Source organism: Synchytrium microbalum, assembly GCF_006535985.1.
Source record: "Synchytrium microbalum strain JEL517 chromosome Unknown SmJEL517_scf0018, whole genome shotgun sequence".
NCBI lineage: Eukaryota > Fungi > Chytridiomycota > Chytridiomycetes > Synchytriales > Synchytriaceae > Synchytrium > Synchytrium microbalum.
In genome coordinates this window covers 55,452-81,136 of record NW_022158367.1, presented here as the reverse complement: position 1 = coordinate 81,136, position 25,685 = coordinate 55,452, and the positions used below count along the sequence as shown (strand labels likewise).

Here is a 25,685-nt window from a genome sequence, read left to right as displayed (position 1 = left end):
GCGTCATCACGTCGCCTAAGCTCATTTCAAATCGAGATCTGAGACATTTTAAGACTAGAATAGAGCACATTCGTATGTCTTCGTCCTGAACAATTTTAACAAAGCGTGTCTTGTAAAGTCTGCGTCTGCAACAACTAAAGTCACACCATAAAGTTGACAATGGCTACCAAGAGAGCTGGCAAAGGTGAAGGTGAGAACTGATCGTGCCTTTTGTTTTACAACTCCGATCACGTCAAAAGCTAATTTCCACTTCGTTTCCTCACTCCGATTGCATCTTTCATTGTTCAGACTCACAATCAAAAGCTGATGCACACCCTACAGACCTAAATCCCACTACAAAAACCTTCGAATTTGGAGGCCCACTCGGCGCAGGAGCACTCGTCGTAGTCCTCCCAGCCACAGTCCTCGGTTTGTTTTTGACCGTCAACAAATCAGGCAGTCCTCCTGCTTGGGTACTCAACCTCGACTACAACGGTCTCAAATCCGCACTATCAAGCATAAAACTCTTTGATGCAAAATCTGTCGCTGTCGTCCTCGGCTGGTTTGGTTTCCAAGTCATCCTGGAACGTGTCCTTCCAAGCGACGATGCAACAGGCACCGAGCTACGCGATGGATCCAAGCTGCAATACAGCATAAATGCATTCAAGGCGTTTGTGGCATCTGGACTTGCTATCGGTGGCATGACGGCGGTGTATGGGCTCAAACCGCTTGTATGGGTCGCTGATCATGTCGTGCCACTGGGAGTCGCATCGATGGGGTTATCGACGGCTATAGCGCTGCATATGTACTCGCGCTCGTTTGGGAAAGGTGCGCTGCTGGCGTTGGGAGGAAACACGGGTAGTTCTGTGTATGATTTCTTTATTGGGAGGGAGTTGAATCCACGGGTTGGAAAGTCGACGTTTGATTGGAAGTACTTTTGTGAATTGAGGCCGGGGTTGATTGGATGGGCGGTGTTGAATGCTGCGTTTGCGGCTAAGCAGTATACGGAGCTGGGACGTGTTACGGATTCTATGGTGTTGGTTAATGCGTTCCAGGCGTATTATGTTGTGGACGCGCTATGGAATGAGCCTGCTATTCTGACTACTATGGACATTGTTATGGATGGATTTGGGTGAGTTCATATGTTGTTGTATTTTTCTGCGAGATTAATGTTGACCAGTTCTGTTATAGATACATGCTTGCCTTTGGAGGTGAACTAATCTTAAATTCAACAACACGAAGATTCCTGTACTGACTCAGTCTATAGACTTGGCATGGGTTCCCTTCACATACTCGCTCCAAGCCCGATACCTGGCCGACCATCCAAATGATTTAGGTGCAACAAAAGCAGCAGCCATTGTTGCTCTGAAGTTATTGGGCTTGTATATCTTTAGAGCTTCAAACTCTCAAAAGAATGCATTCAGAACCAACCCTGATGCACCTGAAGTCAAGCACTTGAAGTATATCAATACGCCAACCGGTAGTCGACTGCTTACGTCTGGTTGGTGGGGTTCTGCTCGTCATATCAATTATACTGGTGAGTTATACGTTTGGTGATTGTTGAGAGTGGAGGATGGCCAGTGAATGAAGTGTTGAGCATATTTCTCATCCAGGGTTACAATGTTTCGTATTTTTTGCATAGGTGACTGGCTCATGGCTGTTGCATGGTGCTTGCCAACTGGCTTCAAGACACCATTGACATACTTTTACCCAATCTACTTTGCTGTCTTGTTAATACACCGTGCCATGCGAGACGATGAAAAGTGTCGACACAAGTATGGCAAAGCTTGGGAAGAATATTGCAAGAAGGTACAGCAGAATTGATTGCGCTAAATACCAAACAGTGTGGCTTACTCATATTTCTCTTTCAAAGGTCCCATACCTCTTTGTTCCAGGCTTGATATAAACAACAGCAGTGATAAAACTACATCTTGATATCCTTTCCTATATTTTCACGCACAATATAACGAGTTATCTATACATACATGAGGGGTTTTACACACCAGCGAATTCGTGGCGATTCTTCTTTCTTTAATGTGGATCAATCAATGCCTGTTGCTAACATACTGGGCATAATACATCAATGTGATGGTCGGCTGTCCCACAATTGTAAAGGACACCCAGAAGAGCACGTTTCCTACGGAGAAATCGAATTAGGACAAAGACACTTACGCGCACAAGAAAAGAAATCTTACCAAGATTATCAAAAAGATTCTTATTGCTTGGAAAGTATTTGCCTCTCAGATGATCAAGATATCGAGAGAGATAGATGAGCGGCAACTGCATCATCATCCCATTGAAGGCCCAAAAGTTGATGTTGTGTAATGGGACACCGATAATCACTTCGTGCAATACGGCAGATACTACAAACACTATTGCCGTTGCTGCTGCACTTGAGAATTTATGGTTTACGACGAGGGGAAGGTATACGTGTCGTTTGGACCAATTGTCTAAAAACCGAGTCAGTGAGTGAGTGCGTTAGTGCATCAGATGCTTCTTCGTGATTCAGAGTGTACTGTGTTGAATAACGTACAGACAGGCGCATTCCATAACCTGATGAGAAAAAAAACCTTAGAACCTACACTGGACTGATCAACTCAAAGAAACCATATTCCTCACCTCCAATACTGAGCAATATCACTCGAATTCCACCAAGGCAGATAGAATCGTCGATCACCAAATCGAGTGATTTCAGCCAATAGATTCATCCAAGCATGAAAGAATCCAAAAAACATCGTCAACCACATCATGACGCTTATGACTGACAGTTTCATGACTCGTTCAGCAAGTTTGACACTGTCTCCCTTTTCCAGGTACAGCAAAGAGTTTGCCAAGGTTGGTGCTGCATACTATCAAATTTGGTGGAGTTTGAAATTGATGAATATTTCCACATAGCAAGCACTTGGATAAGACATTTTTTACCTGGCTAGCAATAGAGTATAGGGCTACGAGACAAAATATGACTTCTCCCAAACGTTTCACACAAAAGTCCCATCGGAAAGTGGTTCGTGGATACGAAGTCTGATACACCTGCAGAAGATTGATCGTACTTAGCGCTTGTGGTGAGTTTGAGATTCAAACTACAACGTACCAATGTGGGTAAGACCCAAAACAGCAAGATATCTTCAAGTACGAGGTTGGAAGGATATGGGACTTCTTGCAGTGCACTTTCTTGTTTGAGACCATCCAAAGGTTCTGCTACTCGCGAATCCTTGTCTTCGTATTTCTAAAGAAGGCAATACGAGGATCAACAGCGATTCTGTAGACGCTTTTGAAAGCTCCAATACCTTGTCAACTGTACTTATCCTCAAATCACGGTTGACCATCGTGTAAGAAAACAGCTTGAGCGAAGTTACTGTGGCAGCAACGACTACCGTAAAAGCCGCTAAGGGATGAAATATCTTGTACCAAACAATAAAGCAAGCTACAGTGACACCTCCTAGTGTGTTTACATGCTGAAGTATGGCTATAATGAGGTCGAGTAGTGCATTTGGTTTTGTTACAACCCTTTTCGCAGTTTTTAGTTTGGGACTGCTAATATATAAGGCGGCTAGTTCTAGCGAGTAGGCAATCAAGACGTGGCCAGCTTGTATGAGTATGGCAAGGACGAGAAAGGGCATCTCTTGCATTAGTTCCTGTTGTTCGACGGAAGGAAGACGTATGAGCAGCCCGTACTTGAAGTAGTTTTCTACGACCAGCCGCATATTTGAGACTAGATAAGAGTGAAGGCGTCAGTCCTTGTTGGAATGGCTGTTCAAGTTGGGGTAATCTGTACCAAACAGCAGGATCATTGCCAAGTTAAGTAACCCCTAAATACAAAAGACGATCAATATGTAAATGTCAAAAAGAGAAAGAGGATGATTTGGCATTGACATCAAGCGTACTCGATAATTCTGTTCAGGGCTCTCCTTTGAGAGTGGCGATGCTCTCACAGTAGTGTGAATGTAGAGCGAGTGACTATAAGTCATTCCATGGGCTCGTGGAGAAGACGGCGAGATATGGGCTTGAGGAGTACCAGGTAGTGGTGGTGAATTGGCCGTGTTCTTTGTTGATTGCCTGCGTCTCCTTGGTGAGTTGGAAGCTTGGCCATTTAGTGGGAGAGGAAGAGGAGCAGCCTCTATTCGTGGCGACTCTACGATATCAGACATGCCGTCTGTCTCTGCTTCAGTGGCCATCACGGAATCTCCAAATTATCAAATTTGGTGCAATAGAAATCCGTCCGCGAGGTTCCTATATAAGAAAGCTAACGGTGAGCTCGCTACTATTACTGGCCAATATACACCTATGTCGCGCTACTTCATTCATACAGCTTCCTTGCTCTGTTTGGATCTATATGTTATCACAAGCGACGCAATGCCAACAGATTTGTTTGCTGCCTTCTACGAGGCTTAAGATTGGAAAGTAAAGTTGTGATTACGCGTCTGGACGCGTACAATATTATCAATAGTCCCATCAGTCGCTAGCGGGTCGCTAGCTTTACAAAATGCCCACTTCCTAGTTGCGAAAAATCCAAACATCGCTCCACTATCTTAAGGGAAGTAGAGTCTATCAGAGCTTGGATTCAATTGATTGAAGCTTGAAAATCATCAATCGCTGCTATGGTATGTACGGAACTGCACGGGATCCACTCATCAACGAGCTTTTGTTGCGCTTGATGTACTTGAATGCTGAATACCTTTGCATCTTCACACTAGGCCTCCAAGAAGAAGCTGTCTTTCGATGACAAGAGACGCAAGTAAGTACAATATCGTCTTGATCGTCTGTCTCTTGTGGTTGTCTTGTCCTTTACCACACTACATGAATTTGCCTGAACGTGTTGGCGAACGACCTGATCAAGTTCGTTCATGTTTTATGCAGAAATATACTCATTCAATCACACCGAATCATAGATTACAAGAGTTGTTCTTTGAAGTGAGCTCTAGTTCTACTGTTACGTGTTGCAAAACAAACATTCGCTGATCTTGAAGCTTACAACTCCAGACAAAGGACTTTTGGTCGTTAAAAGAGATCGAAAAGAAGGCTAGCAAAGAGAAGGGCATCGGTATGGAATCGTTCCATGTGGGATTGCACTGCATCATTTTCGTGTATAGTAACATACTCATCCACACAATTCAATCTAGTGATGCAAACAGTCAAAGAAGTCCTTGATTCACTGGTATCAGACAATCTGGTCACGACTGACAAGATTGGTACAAGCAATTATTATTGGGCATTTCCAAGTACGGCACTACAAGCGGTAATGCCATTGAAACAGAAATTTTCGAGGCTATTTTGTGCGATCTCATACCAATTGTGTCTTGTTATATTAGAGAAAGAACAAGCTGAATGATTTGGAAGCAGAGCTCAACGCAATACGTGCAAGGAATAGTGATATCATGGCACTTGTCGAAAAGGCCAAATATGGACGTGAAGAATCCGTAAGATCTGTGATAAGTATGTTTTTTTGTTGTCAAACAGTGATTTTAAGATTCAACTCTAAATAGGAAAGCAGAGCAAATCTGTTACAAGAACTCCTTGCAGCAGAAACATTGAGAAGTGACAATCTTGCTGAGCTGCAAGCATACAAGGATTCTGATCCAGTTCTTCTTGAAGCCAAAGGTATTTCTTTGCTCCACTAGTTTCTCCTTTTTTCGCAGACAGTTGCAAGTGGTTGACCTTTTTTCAACATAGCCAAAGCCGCAACAAACGCAAAGAATGCTGCAAATCGATGGACTGGTAATTCTGGCCGGTTTGATCTGGTCCTGATGTCACATACTGACACAACTTTCAATTTTTAGAGAACATGTTCATGTTGCAATCTTATTGCAGTAACAACTTCAACCTCGATCCGAGAGACTTTGCTTCACAATTTGGCCTGCCTGAAGAATTCGACACCTTTGCATAAAACCTGATTGTTTGTAACATTTTCTCATCATTGTAATACTCGACTTTGTAGTTGAAAAAAATGGATATTGGATATTTATCATGATCACAAATTTAGGCTTTGACTAGTGTGAAGAGGGTTTCATTGTCCTTTGTGCTTTTGGTCACTCGACCTTCGTCAACGAGTTTGTCCATGTGTTGTAGCAGACTAGGGTTGCAAAGTCGTAAGAAATCTCGTTGACAAAGGTCTCGCTGAAAGCACCATACCTTCTCTCAGCAGGCAAATGCAACGCAACTGGATACTTTGCATAAATAACCTTGACCAACCCCATGCTCGTCCACCCAACATACTCGGTAGCAGGTGCCAAATCATGAGTCTTTTGAAGCAACTCGACGATTTGATTCTCACGTTCTTGGCGATGATGGATATATTCTTCGATTTTGGCTGTTCCTTGCTCGATAATGGGACCATGTGCAGGATACAATCGAGCTGGTTTCAAATCTGCGGTTTTGCGTAATGATGCTAGATATGTTCCTAATTGTTCGAATACGGTCGTGCCTTGGCCTAGCACATTGTCGCCAGTGAAACAAGCGTTTTCTTCGTCGAGGATTAAGGTGAAGTGGTCGTCACTGTGGCCTACAGGAGTTTGGCAAAAAAGGGTCAGTCGAGGTCATCATTCCAATTCGAGAAGGAAGATTTACCAGGAGTATAATAACCAGTAAGGGTAGCTCCCTCAGTTTTCCAAACTTGCTTGTCTGCGATATCGGTATAGGCATATGGGGGTGGTGTGGCATCTTGACTGGTTAATCTCTTCCATATCCTAACTGGAGATCCATCTGGTAATGTCGTTCCTATGGCTTCTAAAACCTGAGGGATTCCTTCAGTGTGATCTATATTTTTGGTGGAGTTGTCAATGAGTTGTATTTGTTATGATGTTGACAGCTAATGTTACCATGATGTCTGTGAGTGATGATGATATCGGAGATGCCTTCTGCGCCAGCCTTGACTAGAGACTCGCGGAAGAGAGGTAGGAATTCTGGGATGCCTTGAGCAGCATCTGTCAACGTTTCGTATGAGTATATCATGCCATAGTTTGCTCCAACATTTTCAAATAATGCTACCATACCGATCAGAATACGGTATTTTCCAGTTCCGACAATGTAAGCGTTCGTTCTAATGGCAGTTGGTTGAAAAGATCTGAGCTAAACAAAAAACCGTGGGTGTTGCGACAAACTAGAGTCAAACCAACCCCTGGAGAGAGAATTTGCCTATAAACCAAATTAGATCATTCAAAAACCTCATTGTTGAATTCACCATACTTACTTGGATTCAAGCCCAAAACAGCTGTTACGAAAAAGCGAGTGATGTCAGTCGAATTTCAAATGACGCAAAAGACCAAAAACTGCCTACCATGAACACGGTCAGACAATTTGCGGTATGGTTCTATATGGACTAGCTCCTCTGCCATTGCACTATTGGTGTTGCTGGAGTTGTTGAGCTGGTTTGCTAGTGCTGAAAGTCGTGAATCGGCCACGGTGGTGTGTTTTTTGGGAGGAGTGAGGATGCGAGTAGTTATTTGGAATGAGAATATTGAACACGACCGTTTGAAATTAGGACTTTGGACGCACACGGTTGGGTTTGGATAGAGTGATGTCTATAACTGATACTCCGATTCCAATGTTTGACGACTTGGTAAGCGAACGGAAGAGGGAGTCTTGCTATCTGACAGGCCTCTCATGAAATCGAACGCTTCTTTAGCTCACGAAATTAAATCTTAATCGAAACAAAGTGCATAATTGCGGATTACTCGGGGTAGAGATGTCAGCGATGTTAGCTACAATACTGAACACAAGATGTCAAATTGACAGGATGTGTTAGAAACAATCGTATCCAACAACATTGGCAAGAGTTGCATAGCCTGTTCACTTGCTACCCAATATGCGTCACTGTCTTTAGCAGGAGCAGTGGCTTTTCGTTTCCTCATGTCGAGTCTGTTATGCCTATTTGCGTAAATACAGACTCACAGTTCTGATGCCCTCAACATGATGCAACAAAAAAAGGCCGTATGTATAAGACTCAATCGATAAATAAATTGCATAGACACGACGATTAAATTATTTCTTTGGAATCAAGACGAGTCAATTCCGGTTTCAAAAAAATGTTTCAATAGTACTTCATACGCCATGTCCTCTTATGTCATCTGGTCGAGTTTCTCTTGGTGTTATTGGTCATATACGTGGAAATCCCAACGCCGACGCAGACAGTCCTGATCAAGCTGGAAGGGCTTGGGAGACCTTCAAATGTAAAAAATTACTGGAGCAGTGATTGATAATCGATTTGATACTTAAATTGCCGTCCGAAACCAGCGCAAAGTGCTGATCGATCGGGCATTGAATGTCTTGGATATTGAAACACATTCAGTTTTAGCAGCGGCAGGGAGCTAGTAAGACGAAAAGATTGAGCACTAAACAAAACAATCTACGTTATACGCTGCTCGAGCACGTAGCTTTGTGGTCTCATCATCCTCGTAAAAGGAGATCCTCTTATTAACAACGCAGTTCAGTCCGTGAAAGTTCCACAATTACGATCGTGAAAAAAGATGATTTTTCTTCATGTCTTCAAATGCTGGTCAAAAGAAAGTTAGTGCCAAAATAAACGTGAGGCAGTCATCTTGGTTTTTGCTTGCTTGATTCTGAAAGATCGAGTGCACTTCTTTGGATCTAACGCAACTGGCGAGAACGGTGAAATTTGAGCTGTGTCAACATGCGCTCCCAGGATTCCTCTTCGTGTTGGCCTCATGGAGCTTTGCGCTGTTTGGCGACGAATTCAGGAAACCGCTTCACAGCAAGCTCAAACAACCTTGGGTCTTTGAATACAATATATTGTGGATGGAGGCACAAGTACAAGAGGTAGGCTTCTACCTCAGTCGCAGATCAGCCTGTTTTGGAAGATGGATGACTGACCATTTCGTTTTTTGTCATAGCTCTTTGGATTCTTGAAAGACGATAGAGCAGATGTACGATTGATTTTTTATTGATCCTAAAATTGGATTGTATCGGCAGAGTTGCGCCCCTCGACAAGAAAAGTTGTAGGCTTTCGCAACATCAAAACTCACAAACTTTTTTTCAAAGGTCCGACAATTGGCTGCTTCAAACGTCGCAGGCTTGACTGGCACCGCGGAATTCAATAGCGTATTTAAAAAGAATCCACGTGCTATACGAGACCTGATGTCCCTTATATCTGATGAAGCAATGGTGGCTCACGAAGCAATCAACGCTCTCACCAACTTGTCCGCCGATCTCGACATCTTGGCCATTATGGCATCATCTGGAACGGATTTTAACAACTTTTTATATATGTTGTTGGTCATTATAATATCCCCAAACAATATGCTTACTGACGCCGGTTGTATGCTTCTTAACAACATATCGAAGAGCACTACAGTTATCACCGCACTGCTGCCCTCTATGAACGAGAATAAGAATGTCACAGGGGCTACTACGACTGGTCCAGTGACGAAACGAGCCTCGATGTTAGATAATCTCCTCGACCTATTCGTAAAGGGAGTGAACAAGTCATACAACCCAAAGGCCGAATATCATTTTCTAGGAGGAGTATTTGCAAACATCAGTGGAAGTGCCAGAGGCTCGGCCTTCTTCTTGGAAGACTCTACCGTAGATAGTACACCACGGTTGAGTCGATTGATACCGTTTACAGAACATGCAAATCTTATAAGGAGAGGAGGAGTTGATTCAACTCTTCGAAATATCTGTCTTGCAGTTGCTAATGATAAATCTCTGGCGTCAAGTCGGTTGGAGATGTTTACAAAGTGTGTGGTTCTAGGAGCTATTTTACTGCCTCTAGCAGGGCCCGAAGAGTATGGCGAGGAGGTGAGATATGTTAGAAGTCTCGAAATGTATCTAATTCATCCAATGTGAGTATTAACGACTATTCTTATCCAGGACATGGATGGCATGCCTGCAGAAATACAATTTTTAGAGGACACCAAAAAGAGAGAAGCTGATCCAAAGCTGCGGTTGATTCTGGTGGAGGCCATTTTGGCTTTATGCAGCATAAGAGGAGGTCGAGTACTGTTACGTGAAAACAAAGTGTATCCAGTTTTGAAACATCTGCACATATGGGAAAAAGATACTCTTGTCCTTGAACGCATAGAGTCTGCTGTAGATCTCTTGATGCGAGATGAGAAGGCTGAAATTATAGAAGTCGATGATACGAGTAAATCGAGAGAGGAAACCAGCAGTACACAAACTGTCGAGGAGGATGAGGAAGATGACGTGATAGAAGAGCTGCTATAGTATACGTTTGCTCTAGTTACTATTTATTTCTGATCCTTGTATATACACCGCTATCATTTTCGTTCAGAAAAGGTAGTATCTCAACATCATGACTGCTATGACTATTAGCACCACGATAATTGGAGGTCCATATTTCTGTTTGGGACATTGATGTGATGTTAGTGAGCCTTATCTCGTGAGAAGCGCACGATCGTTTACCTGGTAGAGTAGTTGCAGATTCAGATTCTTTGAATCCTTCAAGTACTTTTTAGATTCTTGAGCCAGATTCTGTGATAGATTGCTCATTCCTACAAAACAACGTACATCAATAAGATCCTGTGTACGTTTCCAACAAAGACGACAACACATACTGTTGAGTTGTTCTCCCCTCCCTAGCACATCCTGAATATTCTTTGTCATGATACGCGTAACATCTTGCAAATCATCATTGAGCTTGTTCAGATTCCTTTGAGCTCGTACATCCTTGTACTGCTTCTTGAGCTTTTGAATGACATTATCAAATCGAGCTAGTGCATACGGCCTTCCAACACTAGCGACCTCATGACCATGTAATTGCTGGAATTCTTTTTGTAGTTCTTCCAAGTATGCGAATGCGAGTTTCTTTGGGTAGCTGCGATCACATAGCGTCAGGTAGCAGACACCAACTTCAATCAAGTAGCTAGAGTGGTGATGTTGTCTTAGAATGTAATAGCCGCGTTGAAGGCATAGCTTTATCCTCAAGCAAAGATAAATGAGTTACTTGAAGACGTAAGGGCCGGATTCAATGGAACATCTCGTGTCTGAATCTGTTGACAATCTCTTGAAAATGTCTTTTGCTTGCTGCTTGTATTCAAACAGATCGTCCGTCTACGAGAGTGGCGATTCAGTAAAGGCTCTGGTTGATATTATTCACTGCATGTCTACCTCTTCATCATCCATGCTCGCAGCAAGTGGAAGTCCATCTGCAACTCGAGCGATTATCGTAGACTAGAGCAACATGAGAGAGTTTATTAGAATAAGTCTAACTCGTTGCAAGAAATGGAATAGCAGCTCGTGGAAGTGCTGCTTTGGACGATGAAACCTACCTTGACCATTTTTGTGCAAAGTTTTTGGAAATCTTGAGTTTTGAAACTTTGGAGTGATGTGCAATAGAAGACACGGGTCAAAGTGTCTAAAATCTATTTGAATATTTTCAGGACACGTTGTAATCGTCTTAGTAACTTCATGACGCGGAGTAACCAAACTCTGCCAACAAAATGGTCGAATCATCTGCAAGAGTTGCCTCGACTTCCAAAGCATATTTTGGCATTCTATTCTACGAAAAGCAGTAAACTTGTACATTTTGCAACATATAAGATAAATAAAGGATAGGCTATTTTCGTGCAGTCAACCAAGTTTTGAGAGCTTCGACAGCCGCAGGTGCTGGGATGACACCCTGATTTACAAAGTCTCGTAGCTGAGACTGGGTGATTTTTTCTGCTCGGGTAGCTGGTTTGCTGACTTCTTTTGTAATTTCTCTCAAGCTTTTCTGCTTGATGATTTCTTCAATCTCTGCCCTCAAAGCTTCCAACTCCTGACTTAGATGAGGAAACCTGGGAGGATCTTCATATTCCTCGTCTTCTTCTTCGAGCTCTCCACCTTCTTCTGGTAGATCTTCTATAGGTACTGGAGCCGGAGCATGCGATCCTCCGACCTTTCCTTTGCCCTTTCTGGAGTGTTCACGGGCGACCATTTGAGTATGAAGGCCATAGCCGAGTTTGAATGCACCTTCAGCAGTCATACATTCGGGTTGCTCCTTGATATACTCAACACATTCCGGACAACGAATCCAGTATGCGGTCTTTTGTTGATGATAACCTTTGGATGCTAATTCTGGAATGGTATTTCCTACATATTCGACGCCTTCTGGCAAATCGTCCTCGCTAATGAGAAGTGACAGACTTCAGTCACATCATCTATGAGACATCCTCCCTTTTTTGGCTTACCAGAAGGAATGACGGCAACCTTGACAGCGGAAAATCAAACCACCGGCATCTGCAGTATTACGACCGCTATCGGAAGAGGGAATCGCAGTTAGTGTCTTCCTTACATAGTAATGGAAAAGAACTACTAACAACTCACCAAGTACTGCAATTGTGTTGAGGGCAGGTAAACATGGACATTCTCTTGACATGGTCTTCAGTTAGTGCTAAATATTGGATGAAAGTTCAGTCTAGAGCCGTTTACAATGAACTGGTACTATTTCAACCAAAAACAGGCACATGACGCACCAATGCATTCTGGATGGTACGAACGAGGACAACGAGAGCACAAGACTAGCAATCCACCATCTTTACAGCAATGGCATTGCTCTTCATTAATATATCGATCAAGCTTCTTTCGATTGCTGACAGGAGCTGGCTGCCCTTTAGGTCTACTGCCGGTAATAGTCCTGACTGCTTCCCATGAATCATTATCTATAGTTTCTTTGAGGACTGCTTGACCATCAATCATGACAGTACGGGCCTCCCGAACACGTTTGACATTATCCTTCCATTCACGAGCGACGGCTTTGAAGGATGAGTTATGACGTTGGCCTTCGAAGACTCGTACGTCGACCTCTGGCATAGTAATATCAAAGTCGTCGAGGGCAGACTCGGAAGTTGCTTCATCCTTGTTACGATTCTGCGACTTGTCCAAGATGACTTGAATATCCTCCTGCAAAAAACGAAAGGATTCAGAATGCAAGCTTTGCGCAAAGATCTCGTCTTCCATAGCTCAAACTGACGTTGAGGAATTCGTCGTAACTAGCACCCATACGAGCGACAGCGTTAGCACCAAACTTGATCATCGCCAACAATTCTGTCTTTGAGAATTGTGGCTCTCCAGAATGATGATCAGACATTTCTTCAGTGACTTTGGCAGATAAATAGAGTTTTTTTTGGGTACGTGACAAGATACGCTCCTCTACCTAGATATTTGTAACGCATGTTACTTGTTTGTTGCGAAACTGCCACAAATACAGCGAACCTTACAGTGTCTTGGCAGACGAATCGATAGACTGTGACCTTCTTGGTTTGACCAATACGATGAGCACGAGCCATAGCTTGAATATCAGCCTAGAATTTCATTCTCTGTCAGAAATTGCGGAGCCATACATTTACTGTGATATCGAGAACGACACTGTACCTGAGGATTCCAGTCGGAATCATAAAAGATGACAGTGTCAGCAGCTGTCAAGTTGATCCCCAATCCACCAGCACGAGTAGAGAGTAAGAAGGCAAAGTAAGGACTGGGCCTCTTTTGGAAGAGCTCAATATCGAGATTACGTCGTGGTCGAGACATTGATCCGTCAAGACGAGCATATCCGTAATTTCGCATACCCAAGTAATCTTCAAGGATATCCAACATGGTCTGAGGTGAAGATTAAGAGGTCAGAACCTTACAACAACAGACGTCGTACTCGTGCAAGAAAAACGACAACTCACTGTGAACTGTGAAAAGATGAGAACTTGCTTGCCCTCAGCCTTCAACTTGGTAAGCAGCTTGTCAAGCAAAACCATCTTACTACTAGCAGATACCAAATGCTCTCCACTGACAGTCGGCTCAGGTTCCGAGTCAGGGAAGAGATATGGATGATTACAACATTTACGAAGCTGCATTACCAAACCCATCAACTTTTGCCATTGCGAGCCACCTTCCTTGGTAGCGATACCCTGATTTTGCAATTCACGCCATTCGTCTTGCATTTCACGAGACAAGGCTTCCATATCAGCAGCAACTTGATATTCATGAGCTCGCTGGTCTGATGCCTTTGGACGACCACGAGGGCGTTTTTTACGGGCCAATGCGTAGCGAGGAACGACCGCCGCAGTAGGAGCTGGTACAGCGGCGGCGGGTTGTTCACCAGCTGCATCACTAGCAGCTTCGTCTGTTGCCATGGTAATGGGAGTATCGGCAGCTTCTAACGTGGGTGTGGAAACTTCCATCATGGGAGTCGACGTCTCCATCCTTGGAGTAGACGCCTCCAGCATAGGAGTAGAGCTAGACCCTCCTCCATTTGCAGCAGGTGAATCTGTGCTGCTATTGGCTTCAACGCCATTACCATTCGTACTGGCTTCGACACCATTGCCATTAGTACTGGCTTCACCACCACCAAAGATTTCATTAAAGGTGGTCAGATCCATACGCGTAATCATACGTTTGTACCAAAAGCGTTGCATTGGGGACAATGGAACGAAGATGGTCATTTCCTCCTTTGGAGGGCTAAAAAAAGAAAACTGATGAAATTTATGGGCATGAAAACGACCGTTTGAGTAACTGACATACATGGCTAAATCAACCTGCGACTTGAGACGACGAATCATGAATCGTTCCAAAAGTTTGCGTGCATTCTCCAAGACCTAGTACAATGTGAAATTGGCGTGAGATCGTAGTCAAATGAATCGATTTCAGGCATACACATATCCAAAGCACATCATACATCATTGTCAATAACGCCCTTGACCAAATCAAAAGCAGTGTCGAATGTTGCCGAAGTAGATGGAGTGAATACTTCAGGGAACAAGAAGTGCAAAAGAGCCCACAATCTAAGAGCAAAAAAACGGCTGAGAAAATTACATCAATGTTGTATCATCAGTTAAGCGTACTCGTGGAGGTTGTTCTGCAATGGAGTACCAGTCAATAACAATCTATTGAGGAAGATTTGCCGGTCAGTGAACGCCTGTGATGAAAAGAAGCAGGCAAATATTCCTGGCGTATCACTATCATTGCAAACATTACCTGTACTGAGTTCTTAATTCTGATACCGCTTGTGAGATCAACGACGCTTCGTTCTTTATCTTGTGACCTTCGTCGATAACAACATATCGGACTAAGAAGAGCCACAATATAATGTCAGTTTCATCTACCATCATGCAAAATCAACAACCCCTTGCTCACAGTGGAATCGAGCCTTGAAGTAGTTGGATTCGGCAACGATTTGCTCATATGTAGTAACAAAGACATCTATATGAAAGCAAAATAAATGTTAATAATCTTATTGGATGATTTCGATCAATCTCAAGGCACTTGCCATATTCTTCAGTCAAAAGTTGTGCCTTGATTCTGTCACGTTCAGCTTGTTGACCATGGAAACGAATGACCTGATTATGAGAAGGAATCGTAAGAAGGGGGCGTTACTACATCAAACACGCGGCCCGAATTATCTCGTACTGTCAATGTGGGATCCCAACGCTTCAGCTCGTTCATCCAAGAAGTCAATACACTCAATGGACATACAACGAGGTATGGTCCAGAGACACCTCGAACGTTCTTTAGATAAGAAAACAAGGAAATCGTTTGTAATGTCTTGCCTAATTTTGAGGATGTTACCAAGACTGTTGGAACTCTTTTTTTGCAAGTCAGTAAATCATCAATTTTACCTAGACCCATTTCATCACCCAAGATACCATTCAAACCATTATCATGGAGCCAGAGCAAGAAGCCCAAACCATGTAGCTGATAGTCCTTCATCTCACCACCCACAATGTTTGGTGGTTGTTCGTGTGGACTACGGAAGGCAGCAACATGACCTTTAGACAAGACTTTTCCATCCAATTTAGTAAAGAAATTACGATCCTTGTTCAAGAATGGCGTAAAGAGTTCTCGGTGTTGATATAGGTATCTGTTTCGACGTTCAATACTTTCTTGAGTTTCGTTTTTGACTTTGGCGTTAGCAGCCACTTGGGTTCTGAAGTTACTATGTTTTGAAGGTGACATATCTGCTGGTGGACGATGCACTTTTTCCTTTGGGCTGCCTGGAGGTTTGCGAGGAGCTTTCTGCTTTTTCGGTCTGGGAGGTAGTAGAGATCGGTCTACTGGAGGTTTACGTGCCTTTTTAGACCTTCCGTCATCCACATTAGACTCGGGCGCTTCCCATTCCATGGTAGTTTCTTGTTGTTTCTCGGCACGTTTCTTGGATCGAGACGGTTTAACGACCAATGTCACGGTTTCAGGTGCTGCCTCCGCCGGCCGACGTAGATTCATATCAAAGGGCAGAGCGTCTTTTTGAGTAACATTGTCTAAACAACAAATTTGGTGTTAAAGATGATGTTTGGAGACGAAAATGTAGTGCAGGAGTGAGTACGCAACGACGATTCCAAGACGAGAGTGGTAACGGAATCGAGAATCTCACCTTGCATAGGATGATCAAAAGAATTGTTTATCAAGGGTTTAGCTTCATTTTTGACCTATATCATTGTGGTTGAGTGATAAATTTGGCGTCCGATTTGGTTTGCCTCAGTAAACGAGTTTCGGCGAATGGACGACAATGGCCGACTAGTGCCAGATACAATTCATTGTGATATAATATAAACGCACCTGGTTTGCATCTGGCAAATTGTTGACGACATCTTGCATTTCTTCACCATTGAGGACCAGGTCGTTCTTGACTTTCTTTGGAGCCGAGTGTTGTATAGCGTCTTCAGCGACATCGAGTGCTCTCTTGGCACTCAATGGGAGTTCTATGCCATTAATTTCATCGACGGATGATGATACGGACTCCATCAGCATTCCTTTTGCAGGGAATCTGTGTTGGTATTCGAGTATCGGTGAGCGGTTGATGATGATGTAGATCTTATCAAATATATTGGAAATCTCCACATGTAATAAAAAGTTGTATTTTTCTACCTTGGTAGTTGACACGAAATTCTTTGAGATTGCGAGGAAAAAAAATCAACGAGCTATAGATAGAGACGGAAAACACAATGGATTTCAGGCAAGTACGCATGTCGCATACATTCTATTCATGGAAATAACCCTTAAACTTCTATAGTCACTTGAACAATGCGGAAAGGGCTTCTATGCAACGCATCGTAGAGCAGAGGTTAGACCACCATCTTTCTTTTGGCTTCAACGATGTCCTGACCTATTCAAATTGCTTTCCTTTACTAGGCAAATGAAGGATTTCATGCGCTTGTATGGAAACTTGGTCGATAGGTGCTTTAATGACTGCATCAACGACTTCACGACCAAAGTCGTATCTGAAAAAGAGGTAGGCTCATTGATTTTAGTTGTACGGCTTTCCTTGGTTTCAATGATGAAAGAATGTCGGGGATCTCTTCTATCCATCAATGGAACTCAACATGACTGTGATTCTAAACTTTCTTCGTTTGCAACCGTAGGGAACCTGTCTAAGTCGATGTACGGACAAGTTTATGAAGCACAGTGAGCGAATTGGTGCTCGATTTGCGGAATACAATTCTCAACAGCAGCCTCCCCAGTAATTTAAATCTTGTATAAGCTGTTTCCTCGACATAAAAACCCACTTGCATTCACCGTAACAGGCAACAACGGAACCTTTACTATCGAGAGCACTAGTAGTGTAAAAGCAGCGTCAGAGATCGTCATTCGCTCATTTTATTGACAGGTTTCTGATAACTATGAACGAAACAATCTTTTGGCAGAGTGATCTCTTGCCCTCACTGAACGATGTAATGTCAACACACTGTGATTCCATATTCGATCCTATACTAGATACATTAATAGACACAACGGAATCCTCCTCAGCCTCCTTCGTCGACCATGTCCCATCATTATGGTCGCCAACATCAAAATTGGATCCCGTTGTGACTTCCAGTACCAGTGTACAGGGCATCAATGAGGCGTTACCTCCAGCTCCGACTATGACAGAAGCTCCAAATTCATTGCCTGATAACGATGTATTTGGATTCAGGAACTTTAGCGATACCTTTGACTTTGTTTCTGCATGTGATCTGGTAAACCTTCACAAGACTCGGCATAGTTCATGATCTTTATCTAATTATATGTATGCTAAACTGTCTGATCTATCGTATTAGGCACGTGCTGCTGCCAAATTGGATGAACCAGAAAAAAAGACAGCGCAAGACAAGATACAGCAGAGTCTCGATGTCTTGATGCAATTCAGTCTAGAATCTTCACCTGATGTAAATCAAGTGTCGGCTTTTGGTGTCGTCTCTATCTGTGTCGGCTTTGTAAGCTCATGTTATTGTACAGACGTGCATCAACACCCATTAACGACCACTTCCTCCTTAGACGGTGTTGGGCCAAGGACGCTTACAAGTTGAAGATGATCTTGTTTGCTGGGAAGGTATACTACATGACTTGGTATCGAATATACAGCCAAAAGACGTTTGCTTGAAGATACCATTAGACATACTATCGAATATCCGATCTAAAACACTACCTGACGAGGATCCGATGCTCTTGTTGACACTAAATGATAGCCTGTTCATGCAGTTTTGCTTCGAGTCAGGTACATATGTATTTGCTTGAAACTTCCAAAATGAATTGGTAACACGTCTTGACTCTTAAAGACACAAGTGCTCATGAGTGTACGGAGCTATTGCAAAGGATGGCACGTGGTAAAGCACCTATTCGTGACGGTCCTGGCGGCCTCACCTCGCATGTTTTGCCTGCAGAACCTCGGCCACGTCTAACCCATAGCCAAACACCAAGACATAAAACGAATACCACTTTTGATCACTTAAAAATAACCCGTACTACCATCAAATCTAAATCCTATATGTCCTTGCCACTTTATGATCCCAAAAATAATATTGATGATGATTCAGACGAGAGAGACCAAGATGATGACTTTGAGGAAAAAGAGGAATACAGGTATGACGCGTGCTTCTCCAATTATCTCTCAAAACATCAATACTTACTCTCACTCCATTCAGGAAACGTGTGCACGAAGCTGCGTTGATACGAGATGGTATAATAAAAGCTGCCCAAGAAGAATTTGAATCAAAGAAACATCAAATACGTCAAGAAATTGATCTTCGTATTAAGGAACGTAAACTCAACAACGACAGAACTCAACCCAAACTGCAAACGACGGACGAAAGTACAGACATCACCTCAACGCGTGAATGTCAGCTATGTTTTGACGGATATGAAACAAGAGAGCTTTTACCGTGTCGACATAGACTGTGCTCGACGTGTAGCAGTCGACTTACGACACCAAAATGTCCATGGGACAGGGTAGATATCAGTAGCATGACGGATTTAGATGTTTATATGACAAGGCAGATTCAAAAATAATTTAATTAGAACGTGAGAGTATGGAACATATAATGAAGGAGTATAACCCCAAAAGCATCAAAGTTGTGCATCGAGCTGTCTGATGATTTGAATCGTAATAGCCGAGCGTGCGTGATGCGATGCCAGAAAAGTTGAAGTTTGAGCTACTGGCACCAATTTAACACCGCAGAGCTGAGCTCACTACCAAAGAGCGGTTCATGGTAGGGTCAGACAGACTGCAATAAATGAAGGAGGACCGAATTTAGCAGAGTAATTCCATAGAGATCTTAGCTTGAAGTTTGAGCTGCCGGCACTACAGTCTGAGCGCTGTCTCTGGTATTCGCAGAGACAGCGATAAACTCAGAAAAAACGAATTTCATAAATTGATTCCGTCAAGATCTTCACTCCAAAACTAGGTGTTGTGTTGTGTGTTTGGATATGGTGGGTTGTTCCTTTTTGATCTCTGTCGATTTGTACAGCATTATGGTAGATCTAGACGTTCCCATCAAATCCAAGTATTCAATCTGGTTGATCTATTGAAACAAGCCAGGAAACAAGACTTGAAGAAAGGGACTCAAAGTCAGTATCATCGCAAAGTGCACGAAAAACACACCACGTAAAGCAAAACTTCTACTAGGCATATGGGAGCTGATGAATGCACTCACGTACTTGGACTCCTTCTCAACAACGATATGAGGATACGGATACTCGTTCAACATATTTATTGGTAGGAAGGAGCACCATTTGGGTTTAGAGGATCTGCAACAGATAAACTTACCACATCAATGTCATAGGACAAATAGAGGTGCTCTTCGACGTGGAATTACCTGCCGTGATTGCAATGGAACTGATATAGGAGAAGGCACCCTTGGCTACTATGATTCAAATCGCTCGAGGATTGTCTTATGTGGTGATCGACTACATTCCATGAAAGAGATTGCTTCAACTCTACGTCATGAGCTTACTCATTGCATCGGTGAGCTGGTGAGCTGTTTCCAGCTTCTCCTCTGCGAAGACGCCCAAAATTATCGAAATCGTGATGTCACTTACATTTTCCAAAACAGACCACTCAAGAACTTTTGCGCCTCCATCTCATTGCGCCATGTTAGCATGCACTGAGGTGAGATATTGATACGATTCTCGTTTTTTTAAGTCAGAGTATAGCGATTCTCACACATTGAATACGTCTCAACACAAGATTCGGGCTTCAGCGATGGGCCAATGCAAAGATCTTTGGCCTACGTTGAAACGACGTTGTGTGGCTCGTGATGCTGCACTATCTCTACAGAACCATTCTGAGTGTGCTCAACTCGCAGACATGACTGTTGCTTCTGTCTTTGAAGCTTGCTTTAAGGATTCGTATCCACTTGAACAACAGCATACAGCTGGATAAGCTAATCAAACGTCTTGAGGGTATACTGTTTCATTGTATTTAGTACTCTAATATTCTAATTAAATTATTCTGATATCGACTTGACATCCAACTGGTTTATTAAGTGTTTGGATGTCAAATCTGAAGGCACGTTAAAACTAGACTTTATTGGTGCCAGATACCGAGGCCATATCTACTTGCATCCGTTTGATGGCCAACATCACAGCCTTGTTACCTTCTCACAAACACAAGTACCTCTGCTATTTATTATAGTGACATACCTGTGCCGTGGTCGTTTCACATTCTCTCTCAAAGGAGCCGCAAAGCCTGGCGAATAAGGCAAGCTCTACGAAGTTCATCACGAAGAGACCATCCCACGAAAGCACCAAAAACAAGTGCTGCTTCTGGAGTGTTACTATGACAATTCCATCACGACTAGCAAAACGAATACTTGTCGGCAAAACACTTTTGAACAATGATGGCTGTAAAATAAACTTTCCCCAAAAAAACTGGCATGCTTGAAGTTGTATCAACGGACTACTATGAACAAAAACAAATCGAGCTGAATGTGTGAGTTGAACACACTACCTTCACTTATGCAACGTTTACGAGAGAGACGCTCTAACCAATCCGGCACGGAAGGAGGATAGCCTTGTTGTTGATTTAAAAGCACCGGCAGGATCCCCTGTGAGATTGCTAATACCAAAACGAAAACATCTCAAGTTGTTCATATGAAGTTGAATCGCTGACCGACATCATCTATTTGTCACAACAGTTTTGGGGTTGAATTCTCGCAACACATTATTGAATGCAATGGCGGAGGAACGAGGAGCCCAAAGTCGAGTGAAATCGAACCAACGTTAACCTGTTACAGATCATTACACTGGTTGATGCTTGAATCTACGTCAAACAACATCCGACTTGTTAGAATCGTGTTCAAACAATGCATTCAAGCAAGACACTGTGATTTGGTATACGATCAAGGTACTAGTTACATTTTTGCATGGCACAATACTATAGTGGCGGAACAGTTTCTGGAGTGGTCTAGCTATGTCGGAAGTCCACGATGTGGACGAAGCTGACAATAGCCGTCCTCAACAATAATCAGCGGAAATCAACGAAAGTCACCACACAGGTGAGTCATGAAGTAACGTTGAGTTGATCTCTCATGGAGCGAATGCGACCACATTGTACAATTCGAGCGAATGCAGTTCCAGCGTGCTTCTACAACATCATCGGTTCTAGCACAATTCCTACGCGTCATTGCACATCGAAAAGTCGAAAAAATCCTTTACTAGACCTATGAGCGCCTATGAAGAAATTCGTTCGAGTTTATCAGTCTATGGAAAAAAAGGAACTGGAGCCATCTTTTTGGTATTTCCTTACCAGTAGATGCGTTGAACGAGAATTTATTCACGTGCCATTCTTCAGCAGGAGTCCACGTACGTGAGTGCCTTCGTCTGCCCCCATTTGACTTGTTGCTGTTTTGCTTTGCCTGGTGTTTTTTGAACTCCATGTAAGAGGATGCTGAAGCTGATTGACTTTTGATTAGAGCACACATACCAAATACTTTGATTTGATCAGAACGTCGCGGATCTACTCTTATTCTTATCAAACTCGAATGAGATCAAAAGATCAACGAGCATTAGGATCAAAACTGCAACTCGTCCAAACATACGTCGATTGGAAGCTCTAGCTCAAATCTATATCCACTATGACCAATAATGTTGAATCACTCTCACCATCGCCGACGAAACGCTCTAAACACGGTCGTAGATTATCTGTACAGCTCTTACGATCAACTCCTTCAACATTGTCTTTGGAACTATCATATGGCAAGAAGACGGGTAGTCAACTGAATGAGGCCATAAAGTCTGGATCTGCTGTCCGTGAGCTATATCTCGGAAACTCGAACTTGGAACGTCTTCCACATGATTTGAAGAGCATGATGGAGCTGAAACTATTGGATGCATCCTTCAACAAGCTGCAGTCGCTGCCAGAAGAAGAGCCGACGTGGACAACTTTAGCTCGAAACTTGGTCGTTCTAGATCTACGAAATAATGTATTGCAGAGTCTGCCTCCACATATGTCTCAATGCCAGCTATTGACGAAGCTCATCCTTTTCAAAAACGAAATTACCGTGCTACAAGCAGATATATTTATAAAGCTAGTGTCGCTAGAGATGTTGGACCTAGGAGCTAATCGGCTTGAGTCGTTGCCAATTACAGTATTCAAGCATTGCGTGAAGTTGAGTGAGCTACGAGTGAATAATAACATGATATCTGAGCTTCCGAACGACATCATAAATCTCGTCTCTCTGAGAAAACTAGCAGTAGACCACAATCTTCTCATCACTTTGCCAAATATGAGCAAATTGGCATCACTGGTTGAGCTAGACGCATCGTACAATAACTTACAGCATATACCGCTAACGGGCATGGTGTCTCTGCAAGAACTATATCTTCAAAGTAATCAGCTATCTACCCTTCCAATCGACTCGACAAGCCTACCGAAACTCGTAACGCTTGATATCACTAATAACCCAATCAGAGCTCTACCGCTTGCACTCTCGAATATGCTGTACCTCGATGAACTCCTTCTAGACGTGAATGATAAACTAGCAGTCCCTCCTTCGGCAGTGTGTGCTAGAGGACTTGATGCCATCAAAAGGTATCTAAAAGATATCGTAACGGGCGCACCGGATGCCTCAAAGTGTATCGTATCAGGAATTGTAGCTGAAATGAATGCACGGAAAGAGACTAGCTTTGTGATTACATGTTTTGACAAGCATGGTAAACGCAAAGCAGCTGGTGGTGATTCCTTTTCGGTGACGGTTCAAGTATTTGGTGCGGATTCGACATCGAGCAGCGTCCGTGTGCTACAAGCCAATGTCAAAGACAATGGTGATGGCTCGTATGCGGTGATATTTCCTAGCACCATATCCGGCGTATATAACATTCAAGTCAGAAGTGGAGGTGATGCGGTTGGCAAATCACCTTTTGTAGTGAAGGTCATTGCTGGGCCATTATCTGCATCTCATTGTAAAGTAACTGGTAAGTGCCCTAAGCACACTTGTTGCTGTCTTCCAGGTCGAAAATAAAGTCAGCATGAGCACTTAACCAATTTCTGCCCATTTTAAGGTCATGGAGCCAAATTCTCTGTAGCTGGTGAAATGGGGTCTCTTGTCCTCTTTGCTTGTGATGAATTCTCGAACGCCGTGACCACCAAACTTGGACTACCTATAAAAGCCAGCATGATAGCTGTTGGCAGTCTTAAAACTGCCAGCTCACCAGTCAAAACTGTAGTCAAGGATAACGGTGATGGAACGTGTGCCATCACTTATAATGCTACTCAAGCTGGAACGTATCGTCTGGACGTAATGATTGGAAATGATGAACATGTCGAAAACTCGCCATTCCAAGTCGATATTGAGCCTGGAATCAGTCATGCATCAACTTGCTCGGTTACCTTGAATTCAACGGCTGCAGTAGGCCGAAACGCTTTTCTCATTCGTGCCAAGGATCGATTTGGCAATGAAAAGACTATTGGTGGAGATTTGTTTATCGTCACCATATTGGAAAAGACCAGTAATAAGTCTTGTGGTAGTCCAGAAGTTGTCGATAATCTCAATGGGCAATACTTGGGTAAGTTTCTGGTGTTTTCCCGGTTTGTCTCGCCGTTGCGAGAACAACATTCTGACCACTTCTATATGTGATCCTCTCGCAGTGACATATCAAATCGAGAAGGCTGGAACCTACAAGGTTGATGTCGAACTTGCCTCTGAAGGAACCAGCAGCAAACGTATCAACGGGTCTCCATTCACTATTGTCGTGCCAGTAAAACAATCCGAAGCAGCAATCCGTCAAGCTGAAGGAGATAATGTATTGGCTGTCAGCCTGGTGGAAATGAACAAGAAGTACCAAGAGCTGGTTCAGCGCTCTTCACATAGTCGCGGGCCATCTGATGATGTGTATGATGGCACGACACTGAGACTCGTCGAACCAAGTACCCAAACGTGGAAGTATCAGAGGATACCAACGTTTGCATTTTCTTTTCAAGATCAGGAACAAGTGCAAGCTATAGATTCTATTCTAGCACTACGGTCTCCAGTACAACCTTATAGCTTCCATATTCTCCTTCTAGTCGCCCTACATTTGCATCGGCAAAAGAAACGGGATGCCATAGCTAGTGTCGTGTTTGATACTGTAGAAGCCGTAAAGAAGAAAGCATTTGGACGAGACAGTGCACAAGATATCGCCTCGATAGTGTTCTGGTTGTCTAACGGCGTCTACTTCTTGGCTAGATTCCCGGTTTACGGTATAGATGCTCCAGAAACAGTCGTAAAAGAAGTGAGACAGTTAGTAGACGAGTGTTTGGTGAATGTTATCAAACAGCTGCAAACACAACTAGCACCGATGATAATCCCAGCTTTTGTCGAGCAAAACCACTCGCAACACAACACAAGTAGTAAAGTAATGCCAGTACCGGCTAGATCTTCTTCGTTAACCGCACTACTGAATGCAGTGAAGCGAGAGGTAGTACCACCACCGTCGTCTCCTATTTATACACTCCACGCCATAGTATCACTTATATCGTCATTCATGCAAACTCTAACATCTCATTGCTTACCACGGTCTATTGTCGTGCATTGTATGGCCGCTATCCTCAATCACATCGATTCCAACGTATTCAATGCCCTCATACTCCGACGTGCATTGTGTACCAACTCTCATGGTAGAAAAATCCACTCATCAATAACCCAGATACAGGACTTTTTGAATGCCAGCAATTGTGGTGAATTGAAGACGTGCCTCAACCGCAGTAGAGCAGCGGCAGACATAATTTGTCTAGATTGGACCAGTAATGGTAGTCAAGTATCGACTGATGAGATAGTTAGTTTGGCTGTCGATGGTGATCTTAATAGCATACAGACTGCCAAATTAGTGAGATTGTGTCTAGCAGAGACTACATCCAGTGGTGCAACAGCACAAGCAGTGGCTTCCCGCATGAGGGCTTTGGATAAGTCACATTCTAGTAATATTAGTAGTATTAGGTCATCAGTAGCATCAATGGAGAGAGGTAGTAGCATTAGTAGTGTCAATAACTCGCCACGTACATCACGAACATCTAGTGACGAAGGACTGTTTCTGCC

General features: G+C 43.2%; 9 protein-coding genes across 9 annotated transcripts; 5 read left to right on the top strand and 4 right to left on the bottom strand.

Moving 5' to 3' along the window:
- Window positions 1-159: 159 nt before the first annotated feature.
- SmJEL517_g03422 (uncharacterized protein) lies at window positions 160-1,885 on the top strand (the record flags this gene model as incomplete). Its single annotated transcript, XM_031169350.1, has 6 exons — window positions 160-190; window positions 289-1,111; window positions 1,171-1,190; window positions 1,247-1,516; window positions 1,622-1,788; window positions 1,853-1,885. The coding sequence occupies 6 exons, from the start codon at window positions 160-162 to the stop codon at window positions 1,883-1,885; spliced, it is 1,344 nt and encodes a 447-aa protein (XP_031024630.1).
- A 139-nt stretch (window positions 1,886-2,024) lies between these two features.
- SmJEL517_g03421 (diacylglycerol O-acyltransferase) lies at window positions 2,025-4,154 on the bottom strand (the record flags this gene model as incomplete). Its single annotated transcript, XM_031169349.1, has 9 exons — window positions 2,025-2,116; window positions 2,175-2,429; window positions 2,513-2,532; window positions 2,599-2,828; window positions 2,902-3,009; window positions 3,071-3,205; window positions 3,267-3,691; window positions 3,755-3,788; window positions 3,864-4,154. 9 exons carry the CDS (start codon window positions 4,152-4,154, stop codon window positions 2,025-2,027), a joined length of 1,590 nt encoding a protein of 529 aa, XP_031024629.1.
- Window positions 4,155-4,577: 423 nt separating this feature from the next.
- On the top strand, window positions 4,578-5,863 carry SmJEL517_g03420 (uncharacterized protein; the record flags this gene model as incomplete). Its single annotated transcript, XM_031169348.1, has 9 exons — window positions 4,578-4,580; window positions 4,674-4,714; window positions 4,869-4,890; window positions 4,960-5,020; window positions 5,100-5,215; window positions 5,289-5,396; window positions 5,463-5,577; window positions 5,650-5,694; window positions 5,757-5,863. The coding sequence occupies 9 exons, from the start codon at window positions 4,578-4,580 to the stop codon at window positions 5,861-5,863; spliced, it is 618 nt and encodes a 205-aa protein (XP_031024628.1).
- Window positions 5,864-5,955: 92 nt separating this feature from the next.
- Window positions 5,956-7,310, bottom strand: SmJEL517_g03419 (uncharacterized protein; the record flags this gene model as incomplete). The annotated part of the gene is made up of 7 exons (XM_031169347.1): window positions 5,956-6,049; window positions 6,109-6,478; window positions 6,544-6,732; window positions 6,795-7,015; window positions 7,092-7,110; window positions 7,166-7,186; window positions 7,253-7,310. The coding sequence occupies 7 exons, from the start codon at window positions 7,308-7,310 to the stop codon at window positions 5,956-5,958; spliced, it is 972 nt and encodes a 323-aa protein (XP_031024690.1).
- A 1,420-nt stretch (window positions 7,311-8,730) lies between these two features.
- On the top strand, window positions 8,731-10,158 carry SmJEL517_g03418 (uncharacterized protein; the record flags this gene model as incomplete). The annotated part of the gene is made up of 4 exons (XM_031169346.1): window positions 8,731-8,751; window positions 8,826-8,858; window positions 8,974-9,732; window positions 9,805-10,158. The coding sequence occupies 4 exons, from the start codon at window positions 8,731-8,733 to the stop codon at window positions 10,156-10,158; spliced, it is 1,167 nt and encodes a 388-aa protein (XP_031024691.1).
- Window positions 10,159-10,221: 63 nt separating this feature from the next.
- On the bottom strand, window positions 10,222-11,231 carry SmJEL517_g03417 (uncharacterized protein; the record flags this gene model as incomplete). Its single annotated transcript, XM_031169345.1, has 6 exons — window positions 10,222-10,293; window positions 10,357-10,445; window positions 10,509-10,816; window positions 10,898-11,004; window positions 11,062-11,124; window positions 11,223-11,231. 6 exons carry the CDS (start codon window positions 11,229-11,231, stop codon window positions 10,222-10,224), a joined length of 648 nt encoding a protein of 215 aa, XP_031024694.1.
- A 278-nt stretch (window positions 11,232-11,509) lies between these two features.
- SmJEL517_g03416 (uncharacterized protein) lies at window positions 11,510-16,668 on the bottom strand (the record flags this gene model as incomplete). The annotated part of the gene is made up of 18 exons (XM_031169344.1): window positions 11,510-12,059; window positions 12,123-12,188; window positions 12,259-12,325; window positions 12,408-12,834; window positions 12,905-13,087; window positions 13,152-13,235; window positions 13,306-13,530; window positions 13,605-14,382; window positions 14,446-14,519; window positions 14,600-14,705; window positions 14,766-14,807; window positions 14,899-14,989; window positions 15,058-15,123; window positions 15,230-15,260; window positions 15,331-15,470; window positions 15,540-16,178; window positions 16,292-16,346; window positions 16,477-16,668. The coding sequence occupies 18 exons, from the start codon at window positions 16,666-16,668 to the stop codon at window positions 11,510-11,512; spliced, it is 3,816 nt and encodes a 1,271-aa protein (XP_031024695.1).
- A 385-nt stretch (window positions 16,669-17,053) lies between these two features.
- On the top strand, window positions 17,054-17,381 carry SmJEL517_g03415 (uncharacterized protein; the record flags this gene model as incomplete). Its single annotated transcript, XM_031169343.1, has 2 exons — window positions 17,054-17,149; window positions 17,280-17,381. 2 exons carry the CDS (start codon window positions 17,054-17,056, stop codon window positions 17,379-17,381), a joined length of 198 nt encoding a protein of 65 aa, XP_031024692.1.
- A 156-nt stretch (window positions 17,382-17,537) lies between these two features.
- On the top strand, window positions 17,538-19,126 carry SmJEL517_g03414 (uncharacterized protein; the record flags this gene model as incomplete). Its single annotated transcript, XM_031169342.1, has 6 exons — window positions 17,538-17,873; window positions 17,955-18,110; window positions 18,172-18,391; window positions 18,453-18,756; window positions 18,819-18,985; window positions 19,068-19,126. The coding sequence occupies 6 exons, from the start codon at window positions 17,538-17,540 to the stop codon at window positions 19,124-19,126; spliced, it is 1,242 nt and encodes a 413-aa protein (XP_031024693.1).
- Between the last annotated feature and the right edge of the window lie 6,559 nt (window positions 19,127-25,685).